Source organism: Chenopodium album, chromosome 13 (genome assembly GCF_948465745.1).
Source record: "Chenopodium album chromosome 13, dcCheAlbu1.1, whole genome shotgun sequence".
Classification (NCBI taxonomy): domain Eukaryota; kingdom Viridiplantae; phylum Streptophyta; class Magnoliopsida; order Caryophyllales; family Amaranthaceae; genus Chenopodium; species Chenopodium album.
This window is the reverse complement of record NC_137846.1, coordinates 46715358-46729703: the sequence shown is the minus strand read 5'-3', so window position 1 is coordinate 46729703 and position 14346 is coordinate 46715358. Positions and strand designations below refer to the sequence as shown.

General features: G+C 37.2%; 2 protein-coding genes across 2 annotated transcripts; both read left to right on the top strand.

Annotated features, from left to right (window-relative positions):
* The first annotated feature begins 5654 nt into the window (after positions 1-5654).
* Positions 5655-8699, top strand: LOC145575591 (uncharacterized). Its single transcript, XM_081633436.1, has one exon. It carries the CDS (start codon positions 5655-5657, stop codon positions 8697-8699), a length of 3045 nt encoding a protein of 1014 aa, XP_081489562.1.
* A 2076-nt stretch (positions 8700-10775) lies between these two features.
* LOC145575590 (replication protein A 70 kDa DNA-binding subunit B-like) lies at positions 10776-13252 on the top strand. The gene is made up of 9 exons (XM_081633435.1): positions 10776-10943; positions 11273-11540; positions 11647-11749; positions 11845-11972; positions 12054-12132; positions 12225-12336; positions 12453-12631; positions 12721-12841; positions 13100-13252. The coding sequence occupies exons 1-9, from the start codon at positions 10776-10778 to the stop codon at positions 13250-13252; spliced, it is 1311 nt and encodes a 436-aa protein (XP_081489561.1).
* Positions 13253-14346: the final 1094 nt, after the last annotated feature.

Genomic DNA, 14346 nt, shown 5'->3' with positions numbered 1-14346 from the left:
AGCTGGTGTGCATGTGTTTGTTTGCCTGACAGCTAAGGTGTTGGTTGCTTGTACAAGTAGCTTTGTGTGTTGAATTTCTGATTTAGTCTTGCTTGTTTGCTCTGGTTTGGGTATTTTTGCTGGTTTGTTTGCCGAGCCTTTCTGCTCCATGGCCAGGTCTGGAATGGAGTTTTCTTGCTGTGGTTGGAAGTTCCAGAATGGCTGGTATGTTTATGTTGCTTTTTTTTTTGCTATTTAGCCTTTTAGTATTTTGGTTTGTTTTTTGCATTGGATTGCCTTACTTGGGCGCCACTGCAGTGTCTGTGTCAAAGGGAAAAAAATTAATGCCTTTGATGTCGGTGCGCTTGTTGACCATAGTCTATATATATAGCTTGAGGGTGTTCTTTTCTTTGGACATGGCAAGCGATCCATGCGCAGTAACAACTTATTTTTGGCGGTGGGTGATATGAGTTTCCTTTGCGGAGTTGTTGGTGTGAAAGGTGGTACTTTGTTATGGATGATTTTATATTAATTATAGCACAGGATTTGTTTGTTCAGATGGTTTCTGTTCTGGATTTTCTAGCAAATTGAGCCTTAATTCACTAATAGATTATTATATGTGTTCTGATACAATAACTGATATTGAATATACAATTCTACAATGTGTTGGATGTCTGTTTTAATTCCCTACACTTGTGTGTTTATGCTGATTGAATGTTCGTGATAGTGGTGTCGGGTTTGCTTTTGTTATGCACTGTCAAAGAAATGGTGATAATATTGTCTTTATGACGCGGTTTGGGTAGTGTTAGTAGTGTGGATATGAATACATTAGGTGGATGGATTCGATTGTTGTGGTAATAGGACTATTGACACATAAATTTGATTTATTTGCATGTTCTTATTTCGGTTTTTCCCTTTTGGCCTCACAGGTTTGCTGCTATCGTTGGTTGTGGTGTTGTTGGACATTTGTTGAGGTATTTTTTCAGCTTTTTAAAAAATGTGTTTGATGGTGGATAGTTAAGACTCTTTTTAAAGATGTGGTGCTTGACTGGTTGGTTAGCTGCATATAATAGTTTTGGGGTTTGTTAATTGAGTAGTTAAGTAGTGTATTTTATGTTTGCTTTAAATAGAAATAGTACCTGTTAGCTATTGTATGTAGAGCCAGAGTAATATTTGTTTGGTCGTTTAAATATGGCATAGCTCTTCAGTGTTAGCTAATATACGGATTAGTGTTCGCCAATATTTAAATTGAGTACACATGGGAGGGGATTTCACATGGAGTGGAACAAAGTTGTACATTTTGTTGGACTAATGGAGCTGCTTTCTATGTATGCCTCTTCAGATTTAGAGTTCCTGTTTGTTATAGTGCACCAATGGCATGATTGTTCTGTGGTGGAGTGTTTGTGATTTTAGGAATACTTATTTACCTGTATGTGTGTTTAGCATAAGATATATGTCCTCTTTTTCTAGATTCTTTATATGATTTGCCTTTGTATCTATTATAGCTTTCCTTTTCTGATTAGATTCTTATTAGTGGAGTTTAGTTTTATTTTTTACGGTCTAGTGTGCTTAGGGTTTAGTAGTCTTGTTTAGGAGAGAAAGCCCTTTTCTCTTGTTAGATGCTTTGCAGCTGAATATCGTTTTTGCCATTACAGGTTATGGCTAGACGGTCAAACAGAGTTTTTGTCCCTTTCCAGCCTCTTTTGGAAAAGGTTGTTGCTTGGCTGTAGTTCCCTTCGCCTGTTTATGGATTTATAGATGCTGCTAAGAATAATGTCTTTGTGCGAGTTAGTAAGCCAAATTCCCGTGCAAGGTTCATATTCTATGGTGGAGATGCCAGTTCAGTTGAAGAGTCTCGTGAAAGAGCGGCACACAAAGCTGTGAAGAGATTGATGTGTCGGTTTAGTGTGCGCGTGTCTGTCTTCACTTATGAGCGCATTAAGATGTATCGATTGTGTGTGAAGTTGTATAAGAATAGATGTGCTGAGTTAGTGCAGGACAGAGAAGATTTAAGTCGTATACGTGCAGAATGCAGTACAAGGGAGGATGCGCTGTTTCATGATGTTCATGTGGCATTGGACTATGCACAGTTTTTGGGAGTTTTAGTTAGGAAGACTGGTGTTTCTGTGACTGGCATTGAAACCACTAGATTAGAAGGACATGGCTATATGTCATGGTTAACGGTGACCTGCCCTCGTAATAGTATTTCCATGGAGTGCATTTTCAGTGATCCCTGTCCTGAAGTGTACATTGCTGAGCAGCGAGTTGCGAAGAAAGCATGTTTCTTTGTAGCTTCTGTTTGCAATCTAGAAATAGTTGATGCTAATTATGGTGCTGCAGCAAAGATTAGTGCAGAATGTTCTTTAATAAGAGAGAAGTATATGGTTTTGAAGGGCCATCTTGAATGCTTGGAGAGTAGTTCAAAGGAGACTGATTCTGTTAATGGATTAGGTACTGATGTATGTGTGACGCCGACTGATGAAGCGAATCAGCTTCCAGTTTTAGCCCTCCCACCGAGTCTTCCGTCTAAGCGCAGAATTGATAGGAGCGAGCCCTCTACCAGTGGTGTGGGAATGCAGATTCCTGACAGTCTTGTTGCTGGTCTGTCTGATTTAGAGGCTGTCTATAAGTGTGCTAGGGTTGAATAACTATGTTTAGTGTGGCTATCTGCCTTTTGGATTTAGGTAATTAAGGGTGTGTGAGCAGATGGTAGTCTTTTGTTTAGGATATGCTAGACTAATTAGGTGTCTTTTGTTGCTTACCAGTGGATATGAAAAATATATGTAATAGATGGTATGTTGCTGCTGAAATTATGTACTTGAATATTTGTATTGTAATGGTGTTCTTGATCTGACTGTAATGCCACTATGGCCTCTTTTTAATGAATGCAGTTCATTTTTGCTTCAAATTTTAAATATGGCCTGTTTGCCTATGGTCTCTTTAACATAAGCTTTTTGAGTTTTGGAATTTCTTGATTCAGTATTTAAAGTGTTGGTTTTTTTGCCTTTATGGCCTCTTTTACAGAGGCTGTCTATGCTTATTATTGTCCTACGGTTTATGCTTTTTCGCTTTTACGGGTATTACAGATATTGTCAAGAGAAGGTTTTGGAGAGTACTATTACGTTCCAATTCTTCGAGCTTACTTTGTAGTGGTGGCAATGGGTACTGCCTTAGCTGAACTTACTTCCACTTTGTCTTAGTTATTATATCTGTGTTTTCGTACCATTTGCTACCCTGCAGTAATTGGTATATGTTGTATGTTAGATTGTCGTTATGGCATTCCTCGTTTGTCTCGACAAAGCTGTAGCAGATTGAATAGGGCAGCACAAAGAACATCACAGTCAGCGTTTTCTAGGTATACACCTTCATGGGATGCTATCTTACTTATGATATGTATCATTGTGCTTGTAAAGGAAATACCTTTACTTTTATTTGCAGTCCCTCTTTACCAGACACTCAGTGTGTTGCTAAACGCCCTCGACAAAGTTGCACCTCAGATCGACAAAATAGCATGCAGGAATTTAGTGCTCCACACCTACATAGGTATACTATATCCATTGAAATAGCCACTTTTTTGGTTAGCTGTGCTATTATGCATACAGTAGTATTTAAGTAATTAGTTCAGAATAATTTGTAGGTGTATTATCATCTTTATGCTAGGCATGTGTGCCCATCAAATGGTAAGAGTAGTTAGGATAGCCAGTACTGTGCCTGTGAAAAAAAATAACTTGGCCTTTATTAGCAACCTGTCTTCGCTGGACGTTCAGTGTGTTGCTAGACGTTCTCGACAAGGTCATACCTCAAAGCGGCAAAAATGTATACAGGAGCTAGCACCGTCACTGCTAAACAGGTACTGGATTTATTTAGGTGGCTTTCTTTGTGCTCATTAGTGCTGTTCTATATGTGGTGTCATCTTGGTGGTTAGGCCAGCATTATTTTCTGTCTTTATATTGGTCATCCGTTGTTGTTTGATTGTGTTTGATATGGGTCTTTCTATTGCTTATAATGGCTATACTGTGTAACAGTGGTTAGCGCTAGCCATTCTATAGATGCCAGAATGCCTGTCTGAGATAAGTGGTTGTTACTAGCTGTACAGATGGCATGATAGTACAGTATTTGCTTTGCTGCATTATCGTCCAAATGATATAGTAAGACACTATTTGTTTTATGCAGTTGTGCACCTTCAAAGGTACCTCTCTCTTGTAAAAAGAAGGCTAGACACAGTCATGTAGAAGGTAAATTGGTATACTTATTATGCACCTTGATTTCTTTACTATCGTGATTCATACCACATTACCTATATGCTTGTATTTTCTTATGTTTCTGTTAGATATCCTTGGTGCTACTACAAATCGCCAGCTTCCAATTGAACCTTTTAGGCTTTGTTTGCCCGACTTTTGTGGCAAGTGTGGTGTAAAGAAATTTATGTTCGAATCTTTGCATTTCTGTTGTGGGAATGGAGATATTACGATAGCTGCAGCTGATTATCCACATGAGCTTGTTTACCTCAAGGGATGAAGGTGCTGTGCATTTTCGAAAGTATGCTAGATTATACAATAATCTGTTTGAATTTAGTTCGTTAGGGGGCCATTATTATGCAAGTACTTACAAAGGGATGTACCTATTCAAGCTGCAAGGCCAAATGTATCATTTTGTGCCAGATCTATTGCCTGATGATAGCAATCCCAAGTACTTACAGTTATACTTCTATGATGGTCAGCATGAAGCAGAAAATATAGTAGGCTGTTTCCCTGAAATAAGAGAAGATGTGGTTAGCATTCTTATGCAGGTATCTGAAAAGAATCCATATGCTACCTTCTTTCGATCTTTACGAGACAGGGCTATTCATGCAGATACAAAAATTGTTCTTAATCAAAGTTCAGTACTTGATCAGCGAGTTTATAACGCTCCTGCTGTTGATGATGTGGCTGTGATCTGGCCAGAAACTTATTCATCAAGTGAAAGTTTGGGTCCTCATATATTAGTCACTGGAAGATCTGATGAATCTCACCGAATTTATCATAGTTATGGTTGTTATGATCCTCTTCAGTATCCGCTGTTATTCCCTCGAGGAGAATGTGGGTGGACTCAAGGCCTTAAGAAAAATTCTCATCCAAGTAGAAGGGCAGCAGATTCGATTCCAGATCCTATTGTGTCCTGTGCCGTGCATAGTGCAGAGGATTTATTAAGTCAGGAAGAAGCCCGTAAGTGCTTTGGGTTTTATATGTTCTGCTGCATTTCTTTAGCATGATCTTGGTCTTGATTTTGGTTTTTTTTTTCCCTTATATTCTGTATATCCTGCTGCATATTTGTAGTATATTGTTGATGTTGCTGTCTTTTGTGACTTTTATTTCTATTTTTTATGTACAGGTTCAAAGCGGAAAAATACCAAAGCAGATAAGTTCATTTCTGCTAGGGAATACTATGCATACAGGTTGCAAATCCGCCCAAATAACATGCTGCTACGAGTAGGTAGATGTTTTCAACAATATATAGTCGATATGTATGTGAAAATCGAAAATACCAGACTTGATTACTTCAGAAACAACCAAGAAACAATAAGGGCTGATTTGTATAAAGGTATATTGGATTCACTAGATTCTGGGGAAACTCTTGGTCAGAATGTTTGACGCCGCGTTATATTACCTCCTACTTATATTGGGGGTCCTCGTGATATGAAGAAGAGGTACTTGAATGCTATGGCTTTAGTACAGCGTTTTGGTAAACCGGATCTTTTTGTGACGATTACATGTAATGCTAATTGGCCTGAAATCAAGGCTGAGTTGGCGGCTGGTGAGACAACGCAGGATAGGCCAGACTTGGTAGCTAGAATTTTTAGGGCAAAGTTGATTGCACTGAAAAAGGAAATTATGGAGAAGAAAGTATTTGGAGAGGTTGCTGCGATGGTATATGTCGTCGAGTTCCAAAAAAGAGGTTTGCCGCATGCTCATTTTTTAATTGTTCTGAAACCTGAATACAAGTTGAAGTCTCCTGCTGATTATGATCGATTTGTTTGTGCTGAGATACCCAGTGAGGCAAATCTTACTTTGAGAAAAGTTGTGTTGGCGCATATGATGCATGGCCCTTGTGGTGTGTTGAATCCTGAATGCCCCTGTATGCGGAAGAATGGTCTAAAGCTTAGCTGTAAGAACAAGTATCCTAAACAGTTTTGCACCGAAACAACTAATAATAAGGATGGGTATCCTATATATCGTAGGAGAGAAACCGGGGAAAAGGTTATGATAAGAAATGCAAATTTAGATAACCAGTGGGTTATCCCTTATAATCCTTATTTGTCTATCCTATTTGATTGTCACTTGAACGTTGAAGTTTGTTCGACAATTAAGGCAGTAAAGTACCTGTACAAGTATGTCTATAAAGGGCACGATCGGATTTCGTACAATGTTGTTGCTTCTGACAGCAATTCTGTAGATGAGATTAAGCAATATCAATCAGGTAGATGGGTATCTCCTTGTGAAGCTGCATGGAGAATCTTTAGTTTTGATTTATTCGAAATGCACCCTGCAGTTTTGCCTTTACAGGTCCACTTGCCTGATATGCAGACAGTTCATGTTTTCCCTCATGAAAAGCTCCGTGCAGTTGTTTCAGATTCAAAGCGATCAAGAACTCAATTAACAGAATTTTTTGCAATGAATGCTGCATCCGAACTTGGGCTGGGGTATTTGTATGGCGAATTCTGTGAACACTACACATGGCATCAAGGTGACAAAAAATGGAAGCAAAGAGTCCAGAACCGAATTTCAGTTGGTAGATTAGCGTTTGTCTTTCCTGCAGAAGGTGAACGGTTTTTCCTTAGACTTTTATTGTTAAATGTAAGGAGTCCTAAATCGTTTGAGGATTTACGTACTGTCAATGGCTGTCTGCTTCCAACTTTTCAGGAAGCTGCTCTAAAGCTCGGTCTTATAGAGGATGATGATGCAGCTAATTCAACCATGTTTGAAGCATGCGAAACTCATATGCCTGCTGCTCTACGACGGCTTTTTGCTACAGTCTTGATGTTCTGTCAGCCACGTGATCCTCTTGCTTTATGGAATGCCTATTACACTTTTCTTGCTGAAGATTTTTCTCACAAATTTCCAAATGAGATGGCGAAAATACAACAACTTACTGTCAGATCAATAGAACAACATCTTGAAGCAATGGGTAAATCTCTTTCTTTTTTTGGTTTGGACCAACTAATTTCTGAGGTCAGTGATGAATTCAGGCGTACCAAAGATATTGTTGATGCTCTTGATGCACCAATTCCAGAGGAATGCTTAAGTTGTCGTTCACAGCTCAACTTTGCACAGAATACTGCTTTTGAGTGTATCATGGATCATGTCATGCAGCAAAAAGGGGGCGCGTTCTTCGTTGATGGCCCTGGAGGTACAGGTAAAACTTTCCTTTACAATGCTCTATATGCAGAAATACGACAAATGAACAAGATTGTGCTGCCGACAGCTACATCAGGCATTGCTGCAGTAAATATTCCTTCTGGTCGCACTGCTCATTCTCGATTCAAAATTCCGATTGATAGTGAAAGTTCATTGGTCTGTGATGTCCCAAAGCAAGGCAGCTTAGCAGCTCTTTTGAAGGAAACAACATTGATTATATGGGATGAGGCTTCTATGGCTAAAAAGCAAAATCTAGAATCTTTAGACCTTTTGCTGCAGGATTTATGTGGAAATAAGAGCATATTTGGAGGAAAGGTTGTCGTCTTTGGAGGGGATTTTAGGCAAGTCTTGCCAATAGTTCCACGAAAAACTATGAAAGAAGCAGTAGAAGCAAGCATTGTAACTTCTTATCTATGGCCCAAACTAACCAGATTTAGGTTAACAGAAAATATAAGAGCAAGAGAGGATCCAACATATGCTGCTTTTTTACTTGCTTTAGGCAATGGTCAGTTGCAACAAACAGAAAATGCTTTCATTCAGTTACCACAACAGATTGTGGAATCTACTAGCGATGCCACGGAATTAGTGAGTACTGTTGTACAAACAACATTCCCAGAAATGGTCCATGGCCACTTTGATAGTCAGGTTTTCACTCAAAAGGCAATATTGACACCCATGAATGAAGATGTGGATGCGGTTAATACATTCATGATAGATAAATTTCCTGGTCAGGCTGTTACATACAAGAGTTTTGATGCCGTTTTGAATGACACCTGTAGTGTATATCCTACAGAATTTATTAATAAATTATGTCCCGGAGGAATGAGTCCACATGAGCTCGTATTAAAGGAGAATTGCCCTGTAATATTGTTACGGAATTTGCTGCCGTCTTCAGGTCTCTGCAATGGTACGAGGCTTATTTGCAAAAAAAATTTCCCTAACGTGATCCAGTGTGCCATAGCAGTTGGTCATTACAAAGGAGAAGAGATATTCATACATAGAATTAATTTAAGGCCTTCTAGCTCTGCGAACTATCCATTTCTGTTTGAAAGGAAACAGTTTCCTATAAAGTTAAGTTTTGCAATGACGATTAATAAGTCACAGGGACAGACTCTCAATCAAGTATCCATTTACCTTCCAAGACCATGTTTTTCTCATGGCCAACTATATGTTGCATTATCACGGGCTAAGAAATCAAAAGATGTTCGTGTCTTTACAACTGGAAGTACGTCTCAGTGTTCTGCAAATGAAGTGAAGAATGTAGTGTCTTATGATCTTTTACATCTAGCAGGCATAATTGACAGTGAGGCTCAGCAATATGCCTAATTTGCTCCCTTGCTGAACACAAACCCAAAGCAATCTAGGTTTCTATTAGTAACTTTTTATAGGTAAGCTGGTCTTTTCTTTTATTTGACAATAGAGTTAGCTGTTGAATATTGCATTTCTGAAATCTATATTTGCTTGTCTGCAGATTGAATCAGTTTCCAGTTCATGGTTGCCCTTGATAGCAAGACAATGTAAGTCATTCATCTTCTGTTTATAGGAATACTGAAACAGTATCTTTCATGCAATAGCTTAGGTATATTATGTTATACTTGGTATGCAAAAGATGCAGATGTACTTACATGCTGCTGTATTACAGTAATCATAAACATTTGGTGCACATGTCAGCAAGTGATCTGTTGTCACAATCTAGCTTGTAATTTTATGCTGCCTTTAAATTATAAAGTCATTAAAAGTCCACTTGAACAACTCTATTTCTTAGATTCAGGTTCTGCTTACTGCTATATGCTAACTAAGTTAGCTCTTTTATGACTGAGGTGTACATTGCAATCTGCATTATGGTTTAAAAGTTCTACGATTTGTAGGTTAATCAAAAATGGAATATCTATTACTAGGTTTATGTCTATTTTACTATAGTTGCTCTGTACTAATCATGATATTAGGCTGCTGCTCTCAAGTTACTGACTTGAATTCCTCTCTTTTTTTTAAAAAAAAAAACGAGATAAATAATGAGTAATATTTTTGAACTGTGAAAACAAATAGCTAACATTGCAAAGGGTGTGTTTAGTATACCGTGGTATGTTACATTATTTAGTGATGATTTAAGTATCTTCTTTTGATTTTGTAATTCTTTTGTGGCTTTAATGAAATATACATGGGCTTAGTTGACTCTAGCCCACAACAAATCAATAAAGAAGCCCTATAAAATATACTTATTGATTACTTAGATTCAAAACTGAAATGCACTTTGTATTATATCTTAAAGTAAGTGGCAAGTACAAGTCAAAGTTACTGTTTTGAGTAAACTAATTGTTTTATAATAAAGCTAGCTGTATTCCTCTTTCATTTTCACAAAAAAAAAAAACAGAAATTCAGCATTATAAGTACTTCAATATTATCTTAGCCATAATAATTAATCCCTTTTAACTTAATGCATAAGGGAAAATTGTACTTACCAAGAGTATTATGCTTGCAAGCTGTACTCAGTCAGTTTAATGAACAGTGCTCCTACAATCTGGACCGTTGATTGGTAGAAAGATCCAGGTTAGCTTCTTCCCTAACTACACTATAAATACCAAAGGAGTTCTCACTTTTTTTACCAAACTTTTTTATTCTCTGCCTTATCATCCATAGTAATGGTATATTCTTCTGTTTTTATGGGAATTCTTCGTAGTACTCTTATGTCAAGAGTGTTTACTATCACTTAAATCCTGAACTATACTTCAGTGCATGCAAATCTATCCTAATAAAGCCACGTTCTGACCTTTTTTTTTTTTTTTTTTAATTTGCTTTGCTGCTTTGTTATACTAAATATTTGTAATAATTGAGATCTTATTTGGTGTAACAACATGTATATTTTGCTGGCTTCCTTTTATACATACATTAGTTTCTGGAGAGAATTCATGCTTTTTGATTCCTAGGTCTTCAAAACTGTTACTAATCTATATATATTTTACAGCAAACAAAAAAAGAATGCATGCCAAAACAGCCTTTAAAATGTGATCATTTGTAATTGCATATATATTTTGCTAGCTCCCTTTTATACATACATTAATTTTCTCAAAACAATTCATGCTCCTTCATATATTAGCCTTATAAAGTGTTACATAGCTGTTTGTATTTTTTCTATAAAAAAAAAAAAAAAAACTTGTTTGTATATTCATGAAAAGACAAAAGAATACATGCCAAAAATAAACTTTAAAATTTGATCATTGCAGACCATATCATTGTTTGTTACTGCATTCTTTTTTGTTTTTTTTTATATGCACTTGTTTCCTGTTTAGATCTTTAAGCTCTTGGAGGACAGCACGTTTTACTGCTGGATCTGCATGTAAATTATATTTCATGTCTTCTCTTGCTATACTTACTTACTACTTTGCATCTTATATATTGTAGACAATGAATACACCTCCAAAAATGAAGCTGGAACCAGTGTACTTGGACGAGCTAACTGCTCAAAGTAAGGACTACAAGGTGAAAGTCACGGTCACTAAAAAGGGAAGAGCTCAGCCTTCGCCTAAAAAACCTGGTGTGATCTTTCAGACCATCATCTTAGAGGATGAGAAGGTGTGCTCTTTCATACTTTGCTATATACATGTCAGCTGTTTTTTTTTTTTAAAAAAAAAAAAAGAATCAGTTTGCATTAAAAAGTTACTGCATACATTCTTCAACTGGATAATGTACAGATTTTGATATATATGAGTATATGGCATTTTCTTACCATAAAGATGTATACCATTTGTGCATTTCCAATCATTCCCACCATTTTAAGCCATACTTTATGTATTATGTGGTTACCAGCATGCATATTTGTGCTTGTTCCTTTTACTTTTATGCATTTATGTATTTTCATAATAGAACCCTACCACTGATTACTATTCTATCTTTTTAACCAGAAAAATAGAATGCGATGTGCTCTATTTGGAGATCAAATTGAAGCCTATGAAGAGGTCTTTAAGCCATCTGGTCAGTACGAAATTTCTAAAGCTCCTATAAGTCCTGTAGATGATCAGTACAAATTCAATCTGGAAGGACTTCCATACCAGATGACCATTGGACACCAGACTATTGTTCAACGTCTAAATCCTGAAAGCGGACCAATTGAACCAAAGTATCAGCCTCTCTCAACTATTCCTAGATCACCTGATCCAAATGGCAAATATGGTATTAACTCTTTTACATGTTCAGTGCACATTTAAACTTCGATTTTCATCTTACACTCTTGTGCTGCTTTTCATGCTCTCTACTAATGCCCCTTTGCTACAATCAGATGTAGTTGGTGTAGTTCTTTTTGTTGAAGAAACGTCAAGGATGATACCTAATGCAAGGGGTCATGACAGTCCAGTTCGAGAAGTTTCTGTCACTGACACAAGGTAACTATACACCTGCACCAGACTAGCTGTATTTTATCCCTTACCATACTGAACTGTGTTAGATAGCTTACATAATACAATCTATTGTCAACCAGCCAAGACCATGTTATGACAATCTCAACGTGGAATGATCTCACTGGAAAACCTTGTGATGCTATGAACAACTGGGCTGAGAAATTCAATGTTGTAGGCTTTACTGCACTCAAAACCCATCACACAAGAGGTACAATTAGTAGCATTAGTGTGGATAGTACACTCATCATCATTAATCTGATTATCAAATTAATTTGTTGCTTGTTCACAGGGTTCACTTTGAATACAACCATGTCAACTAGAATAATCATGAATCCTAAGGGAGCAAGGGCAGATATGCTACGAGAATGGTACTTAGCATATTTACGCTATTGTTTATTTAGCATGTAAGATTAAGTCACAAACAAATAGTCGCATAACTGAGTCCATTTCCCTGCTCCAGGGTTAAATTGTATCAGCATGTTCTACTAGACAGACAGGAAAGAATTTTAAATGTGAGATATCCAAGCGCAGAAAAGAAAGTAGTGACGATAGCTGAACTCAGAAGAAAAAAGGTAAAGGCTTTTAAAATCCACTTGTACTTTTACATTTTCTAGCTTTCCAATGCATTATTCTTCTCAAGTATAGCAGTTTTTTGGTAGCTAATGTATGATTACTTACATTAATACAGGCAGCTAATGCAACTCCTGATGAAGTTGCTTGGATCAGAGTTACAGTACCAGAGGCTGATTTGCAACGAGTGAATGCCTATATAGGCTGCCTTGGCTGTGGAAAACGGACACATCTTGCACTTGGGACTCGATTCCCTTGTATTTCTTGCAAAAAAGCAGACACTGTTGCTGTACACAAGTATAGCATTAACATCTTGCCTTGTATTATTTTTCTTACAATAAAATATAGTGCAAGACTTGGCTAATTTTTCCTGTATGCATCTACAGAGTTACATTTAAGTTTGAAGCTGTTGATGACAGTGGGACGATGTCATTTACGACTTTTAGTGATGATACAGAAAATATTTTTCGAAAGACAACAGCAGAAATCTGGGATATGAAAACCACTGTAAGCATTCCTATTAATAATGTCTTCTTTGCATTTTTGCAAGTTCAGTTCAAGTACGTCTACACTCATATACAATATCATGGCTGGATACGCTGTACATTTCGCATTCAATGCACTTATCTGTATGAGGCAAAACCTAATCACAGTGACTTATGAAACATGTACATTCTATTGGTTCATAGTTTGCTTATTAGATCACATAATGTTTACATTGCTCATAGTATACCTAATACTTACATAATATCTTTTATTTTGTAGGGAAATTTCGAGGCTTTTAAGGCTGTTCAAGGCATACTAGCAACAAAGCCTTTCTTGATTCAGGTCACTCCAACTCTGGAGTTAGCCAGGAACAGCGTTCTCCTATGGACTCTGAAGACTGTTGCAGTAGATGATGCAAAACCACAAGGCTAGGTTCTAGGCTCATCGTCTTCGCAGCTTAACAAAGAGCAGCCGTCCATTGGAACAGAAAACAGGCACACAACAGACCGACCATTAATGCACGAGAGTCCAGCTTCTGCCTGTACTAAGGCTCATGGCAAAGGAATTGCTTTTTCAGACCCAGAGGCAGCTGCTGATTACAGTCAGAACACCACAGAGGCAAGTGATGAAGTCATTGCTGAAATTGCTCAGTTCCATGAATTCAGACTAGCTTCTCAAGCATTCGATTCAGACTGCTTCGATATCCCAGTCCCGCCACCGAGCAAAGGGATTACAATTTCAGAACCAGCAGCAACAGATGCTGAACTTCCTACATGGACCAGCCTTGCTCGCACCCGCACCAATGTCAAGAACAAACAGCCAACACCTGTTGAAGAGATGTTAGAATCAGATGATGAAGTTCAGGTTCCGAGAAAGAAACTCAGAACAACCCTTTTCAAAGACAATTCAGAAAAGGACAGGGCAGAGAACAAAGAAACCCCTTGAAGCCTCCTTGATAAATCACGAACTAAGGCAACTTTAAAAATATTAGAGTATATTAGCTGTTCCTATTTAAATAGTAGTATTAATCAAGTATTATGGTATCATGCTTTACTAAGTCTGGAAGACCTTTTGAGTGTTTAGAAGGAACATTTTGGACATCTTTTGTTCCCTATAAACATTAAGTATTGTATATAGTGGTAGGAATATGCAGTGATGTCTCCTTTATGATAGTATCTAAGGCATAGTGCTGTAGTAGAACTGGAATCTTTTGGTGTGTAAATAGAAATGCTAAGGTATCTATGATGTATGACATTCTATCCTTAAATCACGATGCTTATTTATAATATAACCCATGCTATTATAACTTCTTTTTTAAATTGTTGCAAAATTTACTCTTTAATATAGTTTAAAGCATTGGACAAATGATTGTTCCCCTTTTAAACATCTGAACACCTACCAAGTTATATACACTCTTTAGATTATAACTTGAGGTTTTAGAACAAAAAAAAAAGAAAAATACAGCATGTTCAGCTTCTGTTCATGAGAGACAATTTTATTTATATATTAGTTTAGCCTTGATTATT

Excerpts from the sequence above, each read along its gene's own strand:
- LOC145575591 (XM_081633436.1), top strand. The coding sequence starts at position 5,655 with ATGAAGAAGAGGTACTTGAATGCTATGGCTTTAGTACAGCGTTTTGGT.
- LOC145575590 (XM_081633435.1), top strand. The coding sequence starts at position 10,776 with ATGAATACACCTCCAAAAATGAAGCTGGAACCAGTGTACTTGGACGAG. Across the intron at positions 11,750-11,844 it reads GTTTCTGTCACTGACACAAG|CCAAGACCATGTTATGACAA; the intron begins GTAACTATACAC and ends ATTGTCAACCAG. Across the intron at positions 12,337-12,452 it reads CTGAACTCAGAAGAAAAAAG|GCAGCTAATGCAACTCCTGA; the intron begins GTAAAGGCTTTT and ends ACATTAATACAG.